Below are 17761 nucleotides of genomic sequence, written 5' to 3' on the forward strand. Positions count from 1 at the left end.
TGGATGTCTATCGTGTCGCTGACATTATGATATCCATGATACATTATGATATTTTGGGGTTCCTCTTGTGAGATCCCATGTAGTTTGATTGATACGATACGTGTTCATTTTCAGCTAAAACGCTAATGAAAACATTTGATTTCTCTCTTCACAGGGACCCCCAGGACAGCACGGACCTCGAGGCTCCCAGGGGCTAGTTGGTGCAGAGGTAGGGGGGGCCCTCGTCCTTTTGTCGTTGTTTTTCTTTGTGTCCCAATCTTAGATTGGGATCGCCTCCCTCTCATTTCAGCCACTAAAAACCTAATATCACAGTACAGAGCATTCACGGTGGTACAGACATTACAAACGGTGCGCAAGGAGCTAGTTTGCGCAGAATACGTTGTCACACAGCATGAGAAGGAATGTTCAGTTACTGCTTCTCATTTGATTGTTGTACATTTATAGCCGACCTCTTTTTCATAAATATATTTACTGTGGTTATGAGTTTACGACAGCATAGGTCGGTGACAGACGTTCTGACTTGTGCGAGTTCGGGTTATTGTTAACTGATATAGCAGTGTATTTTTCCAAGTCCAGGTTAAAGAAAAAGTTCAAACTGTTGGTTTTCCCACATAAAAATGCATTGCCAGACTGTTACGCACATGCCAAACCAACAGGTGGCACTATAACCTCTAACTGTAAGATGCCAGAAGAAATTCATGTCTGGAAAAAGCAACTCAACATGACACAAACAAGATGAACAAAACTATAAACATTTTTTTCCATATAGCCTCGAATTGAAAATCGCATACATTATAGTTCAGGATGTTGAGCACGGATACCCAACGGCAAGTGTTCGCCCGACCCACCTGGAAAAGCATATTCAGAGCTAAGCCAGCGATATGCAAAACAACTAGTGTTGTCTGTCGCATACCTGAATGACTCATCAAGAAAACATGATGGTTTAACACCAAAGGAATAAAACAAATATTCAAATGACCTGTCTGGGCCACAGAATTAACTGATACAAGAGCTATATTATTATTTCTCAATTTGAGGGCAGGCCAGACATTCAGTGTCATCTATAGTCAACCCCATAACCCCTAACCCACGCATCCCATGTTATGTTCCAGTTTGTGGTATCGTTGTTTCGACCACACTCTCCTATCAGCCTTTGGAAATTGAATTATTAACACAGCATAAGGATATAATCCCACACAGAGTAACAGTATATCTACAGCTTCATTAATAATTTGCAAGTATTTGACTGTCAACCCTGAGAGGCGGTTATATTTACCCCGGTAATGGCTGTCCATCTGCATACAGTCTCTCACTTTGCTCAATTATTCAGCATTGAAAGTGCAGTAAGCCATGATCCAGAAATGGACTGATATGGGTTCTAGTGGAATATCCCGTGGGCGGAATGGCATGTGAGGAAAAGCAGTTGGCAGCCGGAGATTGCTTCGTTGTGTTGGAGTTGTGAGATTTTTTTTTTTTTTTTTTTTTTTTACTCTGTTTGACTAAAGGCAGTGAACGCAGCATGAATACATATACGCACAAAGTGCTGGCCTCGAATAAGACAAATAGCACCTGCCTCACAATAAATCCACGAAGCAAACCTGACATTCCAGGCTGTGTTTTTTGCAGCAAAGGGAACTGCTGACAAACAAGACAAAAAGGAGACAAAAAATAGCTTCTTTTTTTTTTGTGCCATCAAAAATATTTGAAAGCTTTCCTTTTTTTTATTTGGGGATCCTCTATCTTTCAGGGCCAAGCGGGAATACCAGGAGGAGTTGGTGAACCTGGACCTCCTGGAGAGAAGGTCAGCATGTCCCGTGAGCAATAGCAACACAAAACCTTACGCTTGTGTTTCTAACGTGTTTTCTCTTCCAGGGTGAGGACGGCGAGGCCGGGGACCCAGGAGCAGTTGGCGAGTCCGGCACTGCTGTGAGTCAAAGCTGGCCCTTCTGTCTTAACCATGGCTTCATTTTTACTTCTCTCCCAGCAACTTTCGTGACATCCTTGGCTGATGTTTCAGGGTATTAAGGGAGACTTAGGGGAGAAGGGAGATTCTGGAGCACCTGGTGCGGCAGGACCTCCAGGAATTAGAGGACTACCCGGAGAGGATGGACCCAAGGGCAATATTGTGCGTCTGTCTGACTGACCGCCTTGCCATTGATGTGCTGAAGTAAAACAATCACGTTGAGTGTTGTATTATTGACTGTTCTGCCTCTCAAGGGCCCTGTTGGATTCCCAGGAGATGCAGGACCCCCTGGGGAAATCGGTGTCACTGTAAGCAACTAATGCCCCTTTCCAACACATGGCTCCACTCGCAATGCCATTGACAATATGTGCTACAAGGTACTATTTCTATTATAGTACCTGGTCTTACAGGATTCCAAGTGTGGCGAATCGAAGTAAACCACTGTTGGTCTCTAACTGGTCAAAAGGATTTACCATTAGTGTGTCATCATAGCTTTTGATGAGTGGAAATGAAAGCAATAAACACAAACTCTACCGTTAGCTTATCCTGTTGTTGTGTCTTAGCGCTGGATGCTGCATTATGATACTTCAGTTTCCACTTTCCTGTTTCATCACAAATAAAAATGATCTACAGTGGTCAACAGCCACACGCAAACGTAATACAGGAGACCCTCATGTTCGAGGTAATGATTGGCTGTGATTCCAGCGATCATTTATAACATGTATTGCATATCATTTAGGGAAAAGATGGTGGACCTGGACCTAAAGGTGACGACGGAGAAACAGGCAAAGCGGTGAGGTTCTTTTGAGGGGGTCTCATGCAGGCGTTAACTTAGACCTGCGTTTTCTTGCACCAATGTTTTGGAATCAAATTATTATCTGCAGGGACCCCCAGGAGCCTCTGGAGAGCCGGGTCCTTCAGGACCTCCCGGACGAAGGGTGAGTTTAATGTGTTATATACGTCTGTATGTGTGTATTTTGTACGCGCATACGTGCGAAACAAGTAGAGTCTTCTTTCAATCAACATATTAAATACACAACCTCAGGGTCATGTGGGCGCTGCAGGATATGAAGGGAAGCAAGGCATGAAAGGAGCCAAGGTGAGCATGACATCTTTAAGCCCGGTGGTCAAAGATTTAGATTTTCTGATGTGTTACGTTCATCATTCTATTGCTTGCCTCTTTTGCTCGGTAGGGAACAACAGGTACCCAAGGTCCAGTGGGTAAAACGGGCCCTGTGGGACCACAAGGGCCCCCAGGCAGGTCTGGTCCAGATGGGCTTCAAGGCATCCCAGGCCCTGCGGTCAGTACACAACATTTGGATCTCTGAGTAAACAGCTGATAGTCTGGTTCCATCTCTCAAACTCTGTTGTGTAACCTTGTATTAATTTCTTTAATCTCCAGGGTGAGCAAGGGTTAACTGGTGCACAAGGACAAACTGGACCACCTGGGCCAATGGTGAGCTTCTTACATTGAGCTGATAATAGCGCTAATGAATTGAAAGGCAATTTCATCAATTTCCCCAATTTAAATCTGCACAATTGAAGTGGCGAACTAACATGTCTGATATTGTTAACAGGGACCACAGGGACTTCTAGGACTGAAGGGGGACCCAGGAATAGAGGGAGAAAAAGTAAGCGTGCTCGTAAAGTCTATGTCGTGGGAAATAAAGTTGAACCAGTCGTCTGCCTGCAGGGTCACGGTGGGTTACTTGGCTTAGTGGGCCCCCCGGGAGACCCCGGTGAGAAGGGTGACAGGGGCCTGCCTGGTACTGACGGGACACAAGGGCCTAAAGGAGATGAGGTATGGATAGTTGTAACATTAGATGAGCTGTACTGTAGTCGGTCTTGAAAATTAAGTTGCCTATTAGTACATTCTTCTACAATATACACTTAGGGTGTGACTGGCCCACCTGGTCCCACCGGACCACCAGGACCACCTGGTCTGTCAGTAAGTTAGAATTACAATTATGTATATCGGCATTTAAGTAATTTTGCATTCAATTATTATCCAGTTCAATGCAATGATACCTTGATATAATATTGTCACATTTCTTCCTCTGTTTTTAGGGAGCTGGTGGAGAAAAAGGATCCAAGGGCAACATGGTGAGTCAAAAAGAGGGCTTTCAATTTCTACATTGTTGTTTATGTTCCAACAGCTCTACATGTGTTAGCAATGTGCTGGGGACAAGAATGAAAGTGTGTGTACCACATAATCATAACCCTCCACTGTGTTTACCTCACGAAAAGCTCAGTGGAAAAAAAAGCAGGCTGCCTCGTGTGTGATTTGTCCATTGGGCCCCTTCTAATAGGATTTGTGTGTGATGTTTTTTGAAACCTGCCATACTGTGTCTGGAGAGAAAAAAAAAGGCTCTGACCACTGACTGCAGATGCACACAACTTCATAATCCTGTTACGTAGCAGCCATATGTGCCTGGATGAAGCTTAGCGTTAGCCATGCGGTTCGAGAAAGCCTACAAGCGGCAAATGACTGACATGATGTTCTCCTCTTCTGTTCTCCAGGGTGCCATTGGTTCCAGAGGTGATCCAGGCCCTGCTGGCCTTCCAGGACCTCCAGTCAGTACAAGTTATGATCAGCATCGTGGCCTCCTGGACTTGGTTTTTTTTTTTTTTTTTTTTTTTTTTTCTTCCCTCCTCATCTTTTAATGTTAAACCCTAGGGACCCGCCGCTACTGTGGTTCAACCCCTGCCAATCCGGGAGGGCAGGAAGAAGAAAAGACGAAACTCTGATCAAGCCGGAACCGTCTCGTCTAGAGAGGAGGAAGTGACTCTCAATATGGAAGACTTTCTGCAAGCAGACCAGCCTTTAGGAGGAGAGGATGGAATGGAAGAAGTCTTCGCCACGCTTTCATCCATGAAAATCGAGGTGGAGCTGATGAGGAGGCCCCTGGGGACCTTTGAAAGCCCGGCACGCACCTGCAAGGAGCTCATGATGGTTCAGCCGGATTTCAAAGATGGCGAGTCAGCGCTTCTTTACACTTGCTATGCTGTCTTTTGTCGGCAAAAGCTTTAAAACAGTATAATCGCTTTTTAAATATTTTCTGTGACGTCTAACAGATTACTGTGCCTATAAACTACTATTATGTCCTATAATGTTTGAAATAAATTGCACAATTGCTGTATGTGAATTTGATGTTAAAAATCAATGATAACCAAAGGCACCAGAAATGATGTAGTAATATGATTAGGAGAAGTCTTCTAACGGCAACCACTGTTGATCTGTGATGAAAATGAGCTTGACATCCTCTGTCCTAACCTACCAGCGTGGGGCTTTCTCTTCATTATGGATAACCGCTTGTCTGTGTGTGCTTTGTAGGAGACTATTGGATTGATCCTAACCAAGGCTGCAACCGAGATGCCTTCAAGGTCTACTGCAACTTCACAGCTGGTGGTGATACATGCCTGGACCCTGACAAGAAGATTGAAATGGTGCGTCTTCAGTGTTTCTGTAACAAGTTCAACTGCCAACTAAATCAGCTTACAATTATTCCCGTTACGGGTGTTTAGGTGAAATTAGCAGCATGGAGCAAAGAGAAACCAGGAAGCTGGTACAGTCAATACAGACGAGGCAAGAAGGTACAAATTTGCACATCCTAAGCGAAGATATTGCAACAATAACTGCTTCGTCTGTGATCGAAGCTAACATCCATGTGCCCGCCAGTTCTCCTACAACGACATGGACGGCAACACCGTACAAGTGGTCCAGCTGACTTTCCTCAAACTACTGAGCGCCACGGCCAAGCAGCGGTTCACATACGCGTGCCAGAACTCGGCGGGCTGGTATGACGGCACGTCGCACTCCTACAACCACGCCCTGCGCTTCCGGGGCGCCAACGACGAGGAGCTGACTAAGGCCAAAAGCTCCTTCATCCGCGCCGTGTACGACGGCTGCCAGGTCGGTGCTGACATCATCCCATTACACTACATTTTTATCATCCATCCGGTTTCTTGTCTTCATTAGGTTCGCGGGGGATCAGGAGCCTATCCCATCTGACTTCGGCCTTGTGCACACAAAGATAATCGGGTTGTTTTTGTCCAGATTTTGCCTCTTACCGACTATTAATGACAAACGCCAAGTTATTTGATGTTTAACTCATTCGCTGCCAGCCTTCCCAGTTAACATGGATATTTGACTTTTAAAGCCGTCAATGACAGTTAATGTGTTGATAAGATTAACCTATAAGATTATTCTGTGGTCTGAGTTGTTTTAAGAGTGAAATTGTCCGGATAATAGGGTCCGAAATGGTTCAGGGCCGACAATCTTAAATATTAAACATGTTCGATATTTACGACCAAAAATCATTTGTGTGGGAAAAGCCGACGACTCCCAAGTCCTGACGAAACGGAACGTAGCCAATTAAGAAATGACCCAGGAACAAGGAAGCGCCTATAAACAAAAACAAACATGTCCTATCCGTGTTACTTGGACAATAACATCAATCATTAGTTTAATTTGAAAAATAGTCCCAAGACCGCCATCATTCCCTCTTCTCATCAGTCTTCTTCCATATTGCATCTTGTGTTTCCTGGTTGTTGCTATGGTTCTTCTTCTTCTTCGGAATGGAAGGATACGTGCTGACTGAGGACTGAGGACTTTTTTAAAAATAACTGCGTCAACATTTCTCTTTCAGTTGCGTAAAGGCCATGAAAGTACCGTACTGGAGGTGGACTCCCCCTCGGCTGAGCTGCTGCCCATTATGGATGTGTCCGCAACAGACTTTGGCAACAGCAACCAAAAGTTCGGATTCCAAGTTGGACGTGTATGCTTCACTGGCTAAAAAGACAACAACTACCACCAAAAAAAAAAAAAAAAAAAAAAAAAAAAAACAAGACCACTGAACACTGAAAAACCAAAGAAACGGGAGTTTTACCACTGCCCCAAGCAATATTTATTATAGTATGTTGTAGATTATTTAAGACTTTCTTCACAGCTCACGTTGGGAATTCCTTTGCCTTTACAAGACGACGACATTCATCAGTTGCAACAACGCACCAAGGGAAATAAGATGTGTTTATATGTTTGTTTGATTTTTGGGGGTTTTTTTGTCTTCAATTTCCTTCCACTTCCATTTGGTCCCGCTCAAGGGTGAACTTATGAGCTACCCAATGTTTTCAAAGACTGCCACCGAGCAATTCCCAGACATTTATTTGCATGCTACCAGGTTACTATACTGACAGTTGCATAGCAGCATCGAACTCGGCGAGCATATTAATTCTATACAGGCGCCATTCTTCATTTTCTGTTTGGGGAAGAGATGAATTATCCCGTTTACCCTTCAAGTGCAGTTTGCTAAATACAATAAGCATTTAATAGCTAAACGTGGGCTCTATTGAACTATACAGTGACTCCTTGGTATTCTATAGTCCTATTTTACAAAATCTGTGTTTCCACACGTACTGTATTTGTCTCCTCGCTGCAGGGACATTCCAGGGCAAAAATTAAGAGCATGCTGATTAAAAACATTCATCTATTCATTGCTCCTTTATACCAAGAGACATGTCATGCAACTCTTGTCATTTTAGAGCCTCACTCGAAGGCATTTGTTTCTCTGTATTATTTATATGTTGAAATATGAACGTGTGACTTGCTCTTCGCCGGTGCTATTTTTTGATTTGTTTGTTTTTGTGCCTCTGAGGGCTGATCACAGGACGAGTAGGGGGGAGGTGGCGATTGCTCCTTCAGCAGAACGAATGTGCTGAAGGCAAAGGGGAGGGAGTACGTGGTGGGGGGGAGGGGGCGTGTTACACATCTTCTGGCTGATTGTGCCAATTTCACACGGCCAGTCGCTGGGGACATCTCAGTGGAGCGTGGTTTGCAGCTTTAAAGGGAATCTCCACTCTTGCAATAAACGTGTTGTAGTATTTGCTCGGCACGAAAAGGAGATTTCCCTATGAAAACGAGCTGAGGTGACATTAAAAGTGTCGATCTCAGTTCATTGTTATATCAGGTGATCACTATATGTTAACGTCTTTAAAAGGGGAATTAAAGCCATGTTCCCCCCACAAGAATATGTTGTATGTGACCCCACTAGTTTAAAAATGGTATTCTGATTCATATTTTTCAAAATTTTAGTTTGGGTTCAAACCACCATGTCATCAACTTGTCTTTAAGCTAGTTATCGCAACACACGCAGGGAGGTCACATGACATTCACAACGCAGTTGTGAGACTAATTTTGGTCGACAGAAGAGGGCGATATTGCCCAACTTGGCGACCCCCTGGGATGGATGACAATTGGTGCATTAATCTGTTTAATTGTTATTCCACAAGCGCAACATTAATCTGAATACAGTGTTTTAACAAGTAGGGGCACATACAATGTATTATTTCCCCCCCCCCCCCCCCCGCCCCACCCAAAAAAAGGCTTTAGTTCCCTTTTAAATGAACAAATGGTGCTATGCAATGTTTTACGACGTCAAAATGTGCATCCAGCCGGGGTGATTTGAAATGTACCCTTCCTCCGGTCCTAGCCTGTGTGACCCCTTGTGTGTATGGCCTTTAGTGTGTGTGATTTTCCATACTGTTATTCTTTAGACTCAGATGTTTAGCCTGAACTGAACATAAATGTATCCGTCAGCCAAACAAAAATTAAGTGGTGTGAATAAAGGCGGTGGGGATATGATACCGTTGAGTGATGGTCGGCTGACCTCCCAGACAGTCTAGATCAAGACTGACAACCAGCAGATGATGTCTGCAGTGCTCTGTCTCAACTTCATTTATTTCAATTAGCCCCTTTTAGTCCTCCAGAGGGAAGGAGGAGGCAGAGTTGCAGGAGCGATAAAGAGAAAGGTCAGAAATGACAGAGGATTCTATTTTTACATTTTTGGTAGATCTCGTGACACGAGCTTTCTATATAACCTCAAATTGATCATTATATTTATGCTAGTCCAGGATGTTTGTCACGAACCCCAAAGACGTATTACAGCTTGACGAACAAGTTGCCAGCATAGAAAGGACATTCCGACGAACACCCTTCAACTTCTACAAATTCAACCTACTGTACATTTTGTGGGAGGGAAAAAAAAAAACACTTCAAAAGTCGTTCAAGTTTCATACAAATCTGTACGTCTATACTCAAGTGCGTTGCTCGCCACTGCTGGCGCATGCAGAATTGGAGCAGTAGTGTTGGTCTATATTTGGCATTGTGGAGCTACTTTCAGGCAGGGAACGTAATTTAGCTGTTCTGTTGTCTCTATGTTTGCTCTCTGGCTCACATCCCAGCCTCGTTAGATTTAGGGATGAATCTGTCTGTAGCCTCCTTCAGATGTGCGTTATCATGATTCAGCTCCTCTCTCGCTCCGTCTCTGCCTAAACTGCCACATGAACGATGAACATGAACAAAGTGATACGAACGGAAAGATAAAAATGCACCAAGTTGAGGGAACAAGTCAAACTCTACTACCGAAAAACAATGTAGTCTGAGGAGGATGGGGGGGAATAAAATTTAATTAAATTAAATTAAAACAAAACCTTGGCAAGGCAGAATTCAACCATTTTTGGGAATAAATTATGCCTAAAAATCACTCCAAAAAATAAATACAAAATTTGCACTACAACCATACATGTACAAGAATCTTTGAAGGACTACTTTTTACTTTTAGTCTTATTATTTTAAAATCACTTTTTATGACACAATTTTTGGCAAATCCCCCCCACTTCTGAGGAGGAGACGTTATTTTCCAGACCGGTGATGTGTGTGCGAGTTCAAACTCACCACAGGTCTACGGTATTATCCCAGGAAGGGAATCATTTAGACCAGTGAAAGGGACAGAAAGCAAAGCACTGCGTGGCGGTAGCATGAAACTGCACTTTATAGCAAGCTATTCCTCATTAAAGAAAAGGGAGGCCAAGCTTCCAAGCTCGATCGGCTGTCTTGTTCCGCATAGCGAGGGAGATATTAGCGGGAATATTGGACGAGGAAACGAGGGAAGAAGTTTGTATGAATGAGTTAGGCCAATTTAGACATGCACAGCTGTTCATAAATCCTGAGCAGGCAGCGCTAATGAAGAACCTTAGCCCTGATATGCAGTGTGTGTCCGTGTGTGTGTCCATATGTGTGTTGTGTAAGAGAGAGAGAGGTGGAGAGTAATAGCAACATGAACCGATTCCTCAATAAAGATGCTCGCCCCCCCCCCAATAAATCACAGCAATGAGCAGTAGAGTCAGTGATGCAGCTGTGGCTCGAATCTCAAGTCAAAAAGTCAGAGAAAGTCATCGTTTCCGTTCACTCTGATGGATCGCACCCCTCTCGCACTTGATCAAACACCCCCCAAAACGACCCTCTCTCTTCCTTCTGCTCCATCTCATCCAATACATTTCTCTCCCTCGCTTTCCTGTCGTTCTCCATCGCCGCTGTAAAGAAGGATCGATGCCGCCCCGCCGAGCATCAGTTCCCGTGATGGTGAATGCGAAGTGCAGCATTGCTCATAAAGCCAAAGTAGAAATAAATGTGTGCTAAAGAACCAAAAGGTCATTCGACAAAGATGGCGTCTCTGTCGTTGCAAAGACCAATTAAATCAATGGTGCCCACTTCTAAAGCAACCTTGGGATTAAAAAAAATACAAATAAACGGATCATCATTGCAAATGTTGCATAACCATCTACTGAATTAGCCCGCTTAAAAAGTAACCTCCTGAGGGGACAAGGCTTTGAAATACATTATTAATTAAAACAAACTTTTTTAAATGAACTTATTGTCATACAATTTGTTCAGACTATTTGGATCAATAAAAGCACTTGAGGCCAATAATAAAGTAACCTCGCGAGGAAACAAAAATAAACGGGGAATGAAAAATATTTTGAAGGACCATCGTTTGCCGAAGAACCGTTTGCAGTTTAAAAAAAATGAATAAATAAATTGTTAAAACTTAGTATAAACCTGACAGCAGTACATTAGTGAAATTATTGATAAAAAAAAAAAAACATTTTGGCCGCATCTTGTACTTCTAACTTGATTTTTAGCAAACCACCACGCCTGAGGGAGAACAACCTATCAGAGACAGAAGGCATGACCGACGAAGTGTCAATCACACTCATAGCCGGTTACCGGCAAACCCCTGCAGCCTGGCGCTGACCTAATAGCACGAGCTTCAGGAACTTTGCTGAAACTATTCACTTCACTGAGAGGAATAAAGTCTCTCTTACCTGAAATTGAGCTTGCATGTGTGCTGCTGAAATTCTTGTGATTTCCTGTTATTGAAAAACAACAAGAGAGACATTCGAAAACCAAAATGGAATGATCACAATTCGCTTACCAATTTACAATTAACACAGAACAAGAAAAAAAATAATAATGTGGCACTTCACCACAGCATGAGGCTCAAGAGCAAAAAGTCCTCGCATTCAAGTGCACAACTTTTACAGCTTTTTAATAACTAATGGATTTTCTTTGAAAATTTTGGAAGGAATCAACGCAAATGTTGGAACTTTGACAGCCTAGAGCACCTCACCATTCTCAGTTTGAGCTAGAATTATTTGAAGTATTCCTATTAGCTCAAAATGGTCTCGGGAAAAACCTCTCACTTCTCTCCATTTTCAAAAGTAGACGCCGGGCCACTGACTGACAAGCCTGACATCATGATTTCCTCCGGCGACGCTGTGAAACGGAGGCCTTTCGTAAAACTCGGTCGTCTTTCCTCCTCCGCCCTCAAAGACACATCAAACAATCATTTCTTGTCGACTCCCAACAAAGAGCGGCAAAGCGCTGATTGAACGCTTTGTTTGCCCAACAAACCGCCATCGACTCTCGAGGCTTCAATCTGAATGCCATTAGGGCTCTCTTTGAAGCAGATGTTAACATCTTTACATGCAAATGTGTTACGGCTAGGTTAACAAGTGTACTTGTGTAAGTGTGTGCGCGTGTGTGTCATTGTGGCTGCATTAATGATTGAGAAGAGGTTTGAGGTGAGCGCTTTGAGACGACGAGTTGAGTGACCGGGCTCATGAATAGTGATGGCCGACAGCTGCTCATTAACGTCAGCCAACACACAAACAAACACGTTCGCACACGCACACCCCTGTGCAGATGTGCCGCACAACACTAAAATCCAATGAACTCCCTTCATCTAGCTCCCGTGTGGCCGCTGTACGCAAAGTTGACTATTTCAATTACTTTCTTAAAATAATACAATTAATCAACATTTGACAGTATTTTGATGATAATTTGCTTAATTTTGAATGAATGCATCAACAGGACCCTTGAAGGTTTCCTCTAAAAAAAAGTGGAATAAAAAAACAGATTATTTTGGAATCAACCACATCTGTTCTTTACACAAATTATAAACTGATAACAAAATGACGGAATGAACAAAACTGTGTTTGTTGCATTATACATATGTATACATACACACACACACACACGCACACACACACACACACACATTATATATATATGCGGAAAGCATGTAAAAACCTGACACCTTGCTGACCTAATGACAAATGTGCACAATTTAGACAATATTCAATATTGGTGCCGAATGCAAATATCGAGTACGCTTTTTGTTTCCATGACGACCAGGGTCGGGACTAGGGCTTTGCAACGAGGCCAGGGCGACTCAGTGTTGCCAACGTCGCGACTTTTCCGACTTTTCTAGCGACTATTTTTCAAAAACGTGACAGGAAACAAATCTAAATACTTCTTGTGACTGTTTAAATCTTTACATTCTATTTAATTCTGTTATTACCTAATCTTTTTACAAAGTACAGTACTGAAGTGGGCTATTTTTCTTGTTAAAAAAAATAAATCCATTACAAAAACATTTTGGTGTTTTTTTTTGTGGGTCTGGAACCGATTATGCCATTTCCATTCATTTCTATGGGGAAAGATGATTTGTACCACCCAGTTCCTTAAACAAAAACCTGGTTGTTTAGTTACACACTTGTTGGGTGGGCGGGCACTCCACAGATGCAAATAATTAGTTTACAATTAAAAAGTCAGTTGGCTGTAATACGTCCCCTTTTAAAGATTAATTCCTTGAACGGATAGATTAATTGATATCTTTATGTTTCTTTAAGGAATGTGAGAATCCCCACCAATATTCTGAACTCCTGCTTCCATTCCAGAGGTGTACTGAGCGGAAGAATGCCTGCCTGGAGGTCTGACTGCTTGTGGACCTCAACTATCAATAGTGCCGACTAGTACATTTCACCTCAGTAGCTTCAAGACACATTCAGAATTCTTACATTTTTTTGTGGAGGGGATATAATTTCAGCCACGTACCGCGCATCGCATAGATTCCGCTCACTTACTCTCACTTTTATTGCTTTTCCTCCGTAGCCTGGGAACCACCTTTTTAATTACACAACGCCACCAGCCGCTCCCATCACAGTTAACCCAGAAGGCAGACGGACACGCGAGTGGAGCTGATCATACATTCAGAGCACGTATAGACTTTACTGACCAGTGTGAATTGCTATTTTTTATTTTTGTATTTTTTTTTGAAGTGCCGCATGTAGGGTTCTTCAGACGGTTTAGTGCGAGTGGGACGAACCCACTCTCTGCCACCTCTAGTTTCATGTTGGCTCTGCAATCTAACTGGCTCTCCGCCTCCTATTCCCCTCACGATACCGCATCAACACATCCTCACTAGCCCAAGGTAACAGCACGCCATCACTCCGCAACGTCCATGTTCTTACTCCATCCTCGTGCCTCAAGCCCTCGAACGCCATATACAGGTGAGCTGGCCGTGCATGACAACAACATGTCGCCATGGCAACACAAGAGCCGGCGGCAAGGGGGACGAGGTGTCCGGGCGTGCGGCGATTCTGCATATTTGAATGGTAATGACAATCAATTGATGCTTGCCGCACACCGTCCGGCATCGAATACAGCGCGGCGCACTTACAGCACAAGCAACTTCAAGGGGTAGTTGACGGAAATAAACGCACACTCCTGTAAAGCCAAGCACCCTTGATGGTTGGACAAGTAAAAATTGGACCAAAATCTTCTGGTAAAAACAACTGTCCATCAAATTTTTATTGCTCTTCTCCTCAGTTGGGTTCAGATCAAATCAAATTTTATTTATATAACACTTATATAACACCACCGTGCCGCCCCCTCCCATTCCCACAAACGCAAACACACCCATACGAACACACACACGCACAAATTCACAAATAGTGTTGTGACGTTAATAAGTTCTTTATTCTAATGTACTGTATTAGTTTTCTGCTTCTTTGTCTTGAAAAACATTTGGCATATCAAAAGAATTTGTGCTCATGTACAGTATACATAATGTGTATATAAATTATTTCACTTATATCCCGATACATCGGTTATCGGCCACTATATCGGATATCGGCTTTTTTTAGTCCTCCGACATTGGTATCGCCATCAGCCCCCAAAACCTCAAGTTGTTCGGGCAATGGAAATGTAATAAAATGCCAGTGTTTCGCCCGAAGCAAGCTCCAATTACCAGCAACCCTAAAGAGGACAAACGGTATAAAATGCAATAAAATGTTTATTTAACTGAAGTGATCCATTCATCAATCCTTTCATATTCTAAAGTGTTTGTCTCAATAGGGTTGCAGGTGAGCTGGCACGGAGATTTCAAAACCCACAACCTCAGGACAGTGAAGCAGACATGGAGGAAAAAAAAATATTTCATGCATAATCACAGGTGACGATCCAAAATTAATAAATAAATTTAAAACATTTAAAAAAAAAAAAAAAAGCAGCGTTTGTTTTTCTTTAGCTTTTTAAGCAACATGCAAAAGAAGGCACAACCTCAAAGGCTGTTTGTCACTTGCTAATAATTTCATTAGTTTGACAGTTAACATCTTTTGATTTTAAACGATGACAGTTGTGATGGTGACAGTTTTAGTCCTGGAACAGATTATTTCAACTAATTCAGTTTCAAAACGCAAACAAAACCAACGTTCTGGAACAGAGTGTTGTTCAACCAGCCACTGTAAATTTCCAGCATTTCATTACTTTTTCTTTTCAAATCTAATCAGCTGTCATCATAAACTAAAACTCTTCCGCTCATTCACACAAAGCTAATCAATAACCTGCGGGGATGAAATCCATCACAAAATCAATTCATGTGTTTAATAATCACACATTGGGGGGGTGCTTGTGTATCTGGCCGAAAAGTAACGCACGGATAAATCTCCACACTCTGCTCTGAACGTGTCGTCCCACTGTCCGCTACCTCTGTCCAGAAGACTGACCATCTGTCACCCTTTTTTGGCTGCAAATCATCGCGTATTGACTGGGACCTGACTGGAGGGATCAGGGCTAAAATAAATAGGAAGTCAGTGACCATGAAGCGCTCCCTCACCGCTCCCAAACGCCAAAGGAAGGTGCATATTTTGACGAAGCATGTTTTTCTCCAACATGGAGCTTCACCTCTTATTTAGACGCCACACCTTTACCTTTCCATCCTGATGTATTCAGGCAATATTTTCTTGCACATGGACCTTTCCACCATTTGCCTCCCCAGGAAATCAAACAAATGCACAATACTAATAGCTGCACATTGGTCTGATCGTATATTTAATACAATTTAAAAGATTAATTTGCACGACTTGTTTCCTCTCCCCGGCTTCCAAGATTAGACTTTGGCATAAAATCATTTAAATCCTTTACATTTTTTGATATTTGTGTTACTCCCTATCCCAATTATATTTTCATTTTATTTATTAAAAAAAAAAAAAAAAAAGTGGTTGGGTGCTTTTCTATAGGGAGTTTGGTTAAAATCTCAGTTCAGACCTGTTAGCTAATTTATTTTATGTTTTTGTTTATTTTTTAAAGGATTTTTTTAATTGTATCACTAACGTGCTTAAGGTCAACATGTTTTTAGTATAAATGGCACGTGACTACATTTAATGTATTTGCTAATTTTTTCCTAAAACCTCACTCGTGTTACTTTCAGTCTTGTTACTAAATTTTGGAGTAAAGCCTTTTGTAGGTTGATACTGTTAACGAGGAGTTTTATATATACTGTAGCACTGGTATTAATTAATGTGCCATATGTCATGAATACAATCAGTTGTTTACTTATTGTACTGAGCAGCAATACGTTCCTTTTCCAGGTCTATGGGCATCTTTACACTTTTACTGGTTTCCTACGTTGGTGGCCTCACACAAAAAAAGGACACTTGGAGGTCACTGAGCTGAAGTCGCAGACGTCACGCATGATAGAATATGGATAGATCAAACTTCATAATGGAGCCATTTCTAATGTCGTCAGTTCAACCTTTCCTGTCAGTCCAACAGTCCTGCGACAAGGGGTGTGTGTGTGGGGGGGGGGGTGCTCCCCGAGCCAATCAGACATTCAGTGAGTCACTGTCGTCTCAGGGGGCACAAAAGGATATTAGAAGACAGGACAGGTCTTCAGATCTAATAAGAGAGACTTGAACAGAACGAATAGACATCTTGGAAGTTGGATGTTTTCATGCTGGGAATTCTGACCTAGTCTTACCTTGGTCCATGCTTTAGTTGTTCAGCTGTCCCAAAAGGGTATAGATATTATAGAAAATTGACTTTTTATTGTTCGTATACAGCAATCTCTGGAGGGCCTGCCAACTCATCAAGTGCAAAACGACACAAGCAAGTAAATCTTTTGTTATATGTACAGTATATTTCTGAAAACATTTCTGTGTGCGAGCCGTTGTGAATACAGCGAATCGTGTCATCACAATTCGGATCATTTACACAGCATTCCCCCTCACTGAGTTTCTCCATCTTCTAAAGCCAAAAGGGCACAAAGAGCAGATTAGCATTCGCTAAAAGCTTCGCTTCTGATAAGCGGCAGGAATTGATCGCGAGGTGAAGCTATCAACGAGGTGAGGGTCAGGGGTTAATTTGTGTTTGCCGATGTGTGCACTGCATCCGCCCCGTGAGTACACCAATTGAGCGTGTGATGCGCTGCCTCCGTGAGTAAAAATGGTGATGAGATTCAGAAAGTGAGATGAAAGGCGTCGTGTAATTCTTGATCCTTGGGGTATTTTCATGAAAGGATGTCAGACGTGTTATTAGGACATCTCGCAACCATTTGAAACTGGAAAAAAATATATACATAAGACAGTGAACCCTGCTTTTTTTGCGGTTTGGGATTCATGAATTTACCCATTTGCTGATTTTTTTTTTGGAGAACCTTTCCTCTGTTATTTGCTCAACTCCGTTATTCTCTTTGAGTGGAGTGCAAAAACACTGAATAGATGAGCCATTGGTGGCATCTTGGTGCCAAGGAGCTATGTCGCATTGAGTTGAAGAGCTTCATTTAGACAAAAGTAGTGCTTTTTTTCTCTCTCTCCTTTACAAAAGTAATGCTTAATTGCCACCATCCTGAGGCATCTTGGTGGCAACGAACAATGTTAAAGTCAGTAGAGGAGCTTCATTTTGACTAGTGCTTCTCCGCCAATTTGGGGTCTGTATAGATCAATTGCAGCAGGCCTCCGTCACTATCAAATATCAGTGGAAACACTGGATGTCGGCTTTAAATATTATATTATCTTAGATTCAGCATTATGATACCCACATTTTTTTCTTTTTAGCACTCCGTCTACCACCAGGGACGTTATTGAAATGTGCTAATTTATTCCAAAAACACATGCACACACACACACCAATTGAGAATCACCTATTTTTATATTTATCTGGCCAAATAAACATAATTAAACAGTCTACAGAATCGTGCCTTTGTCACTCGTATGCACTGCAAAGTGCTTCCATTTGTGCGCGTACAAGCCAGCACACATGAAGTAGTGTAAATAACTGCTGTTGTCTCTCGCGGAGCAGTGCTGCGAACCCTGTATCACTATTTCAGGAACAGCAAA

At 42.5% G+C, this 17761-nt stretch overlaps 1 protein-coding gene and 1 long non-coding RNA gene across 7 annotated transcripts in view; one reads left to right on the top strand and one right to left on the bottom strand.

Moving 5' to 3' along the window:
• The window catches only part of col5a3a (collagen, type V, alpha 3a), a 68761-nt gene extending 60149 nt beyond the window's left edge, over positions 1-8612 (top strand). For 3 of the 4 annotated variants that reach the window (XM_061748612.1, XM_061748611.1, XM_061748613.1), the window contains 20 exons: positions 155-208; positions 1748-1801; positions 1873-1926; positions 2018-2125; positions 2218-2271; positions 2703-2756; positions 2848-2901; positions 3009-3062; positions 3157-3264; positions 3366-3419; positions 3541-3594; positions 3657-3764; positions 3858-3911; positions 4031-4066; positions 4484-4537; positions 4641-4938; positions 5298-5410; positions 5489-5557; positions 5643-5876; positions 6613-8612. In XM_061748612.1, coding sequence (XP_061604596.1) covers positions 155-208; positions 1748-1801; positions 1873-1926; positions 2018-2125; positions 2218-2271; positions 2703-2756; positions 2848-2901; positions 3009-3062; positions 3157-3264; positions 3366-3419; positions 3541-3594; positions 3657-3764; positions 3858-3911; positions 4031-4066; positions 4484-4537; positions 4641-4938; positions 5298-5410; positions 5489-5557; positions 5643-5876; positions 6613-6759 — 1815 coding nt within the window. In that variant the 3' untranslated portion in view covers positions 6760-8612. Of the gene's footprint in view, positions 1-154; positions 209-1747; positions 1802-1872; positions 1927-2017; positions 2126-2217; positions 2272-2702; positions 2757-2847; positions 2902-3008; positions 3063-3156; positions 3265-3365; positions 3420-3540; positions 3595-3656; positions 3765-3857; positions 3912-4030; positions 4067-4483; positions 4548-4640; positions 4939-5297; positions 5411-5488; positions 5558-5642; positions 5877-6612 lie in introns of those variants that run through there. The other variant, XM_061748614.1, reaches the window with a different exon arrangement.
• Positions 1-17761, bottom strand: part of LOC133465622 (uncharacterized) — a 62741-nt gene that overhangs the window by 3080 nt on the left and 41900 nt on the right. The window contains exon 3 of one of the 3 annotated variants that reach the window (XR_009784689.1): positions 11126-11170. The exons of the other annotated variants lie outside the window; for them this stretch is intronic. This is a non-coding gene — a long non-coding RNA (uncharacterized LOC133465622). The remainder of the gene's footprint in view (positions 1-11125; positions 11171-17761) is intronic. 3 annotated transcript variants of the gene reach the window in all.

The sequence above is a fragment of the Phyllopteryx taeniolatus genome, chromosome 16 (genome assembly GCF_024500385.1).
Source record: "Phyllopteryx taeniolatus isolate TA_2022b chromosome 16, UOR_Ptae_1.2, whole genome shotgun sequence".
Classification (NCBI taxonomy): Eukaryota; Metazoa; Chordata; class Actinopteri; order Syngnathiformes; family Syngnathidae; genus Phyllopteryx; species Phyllopteryx taeniolatus.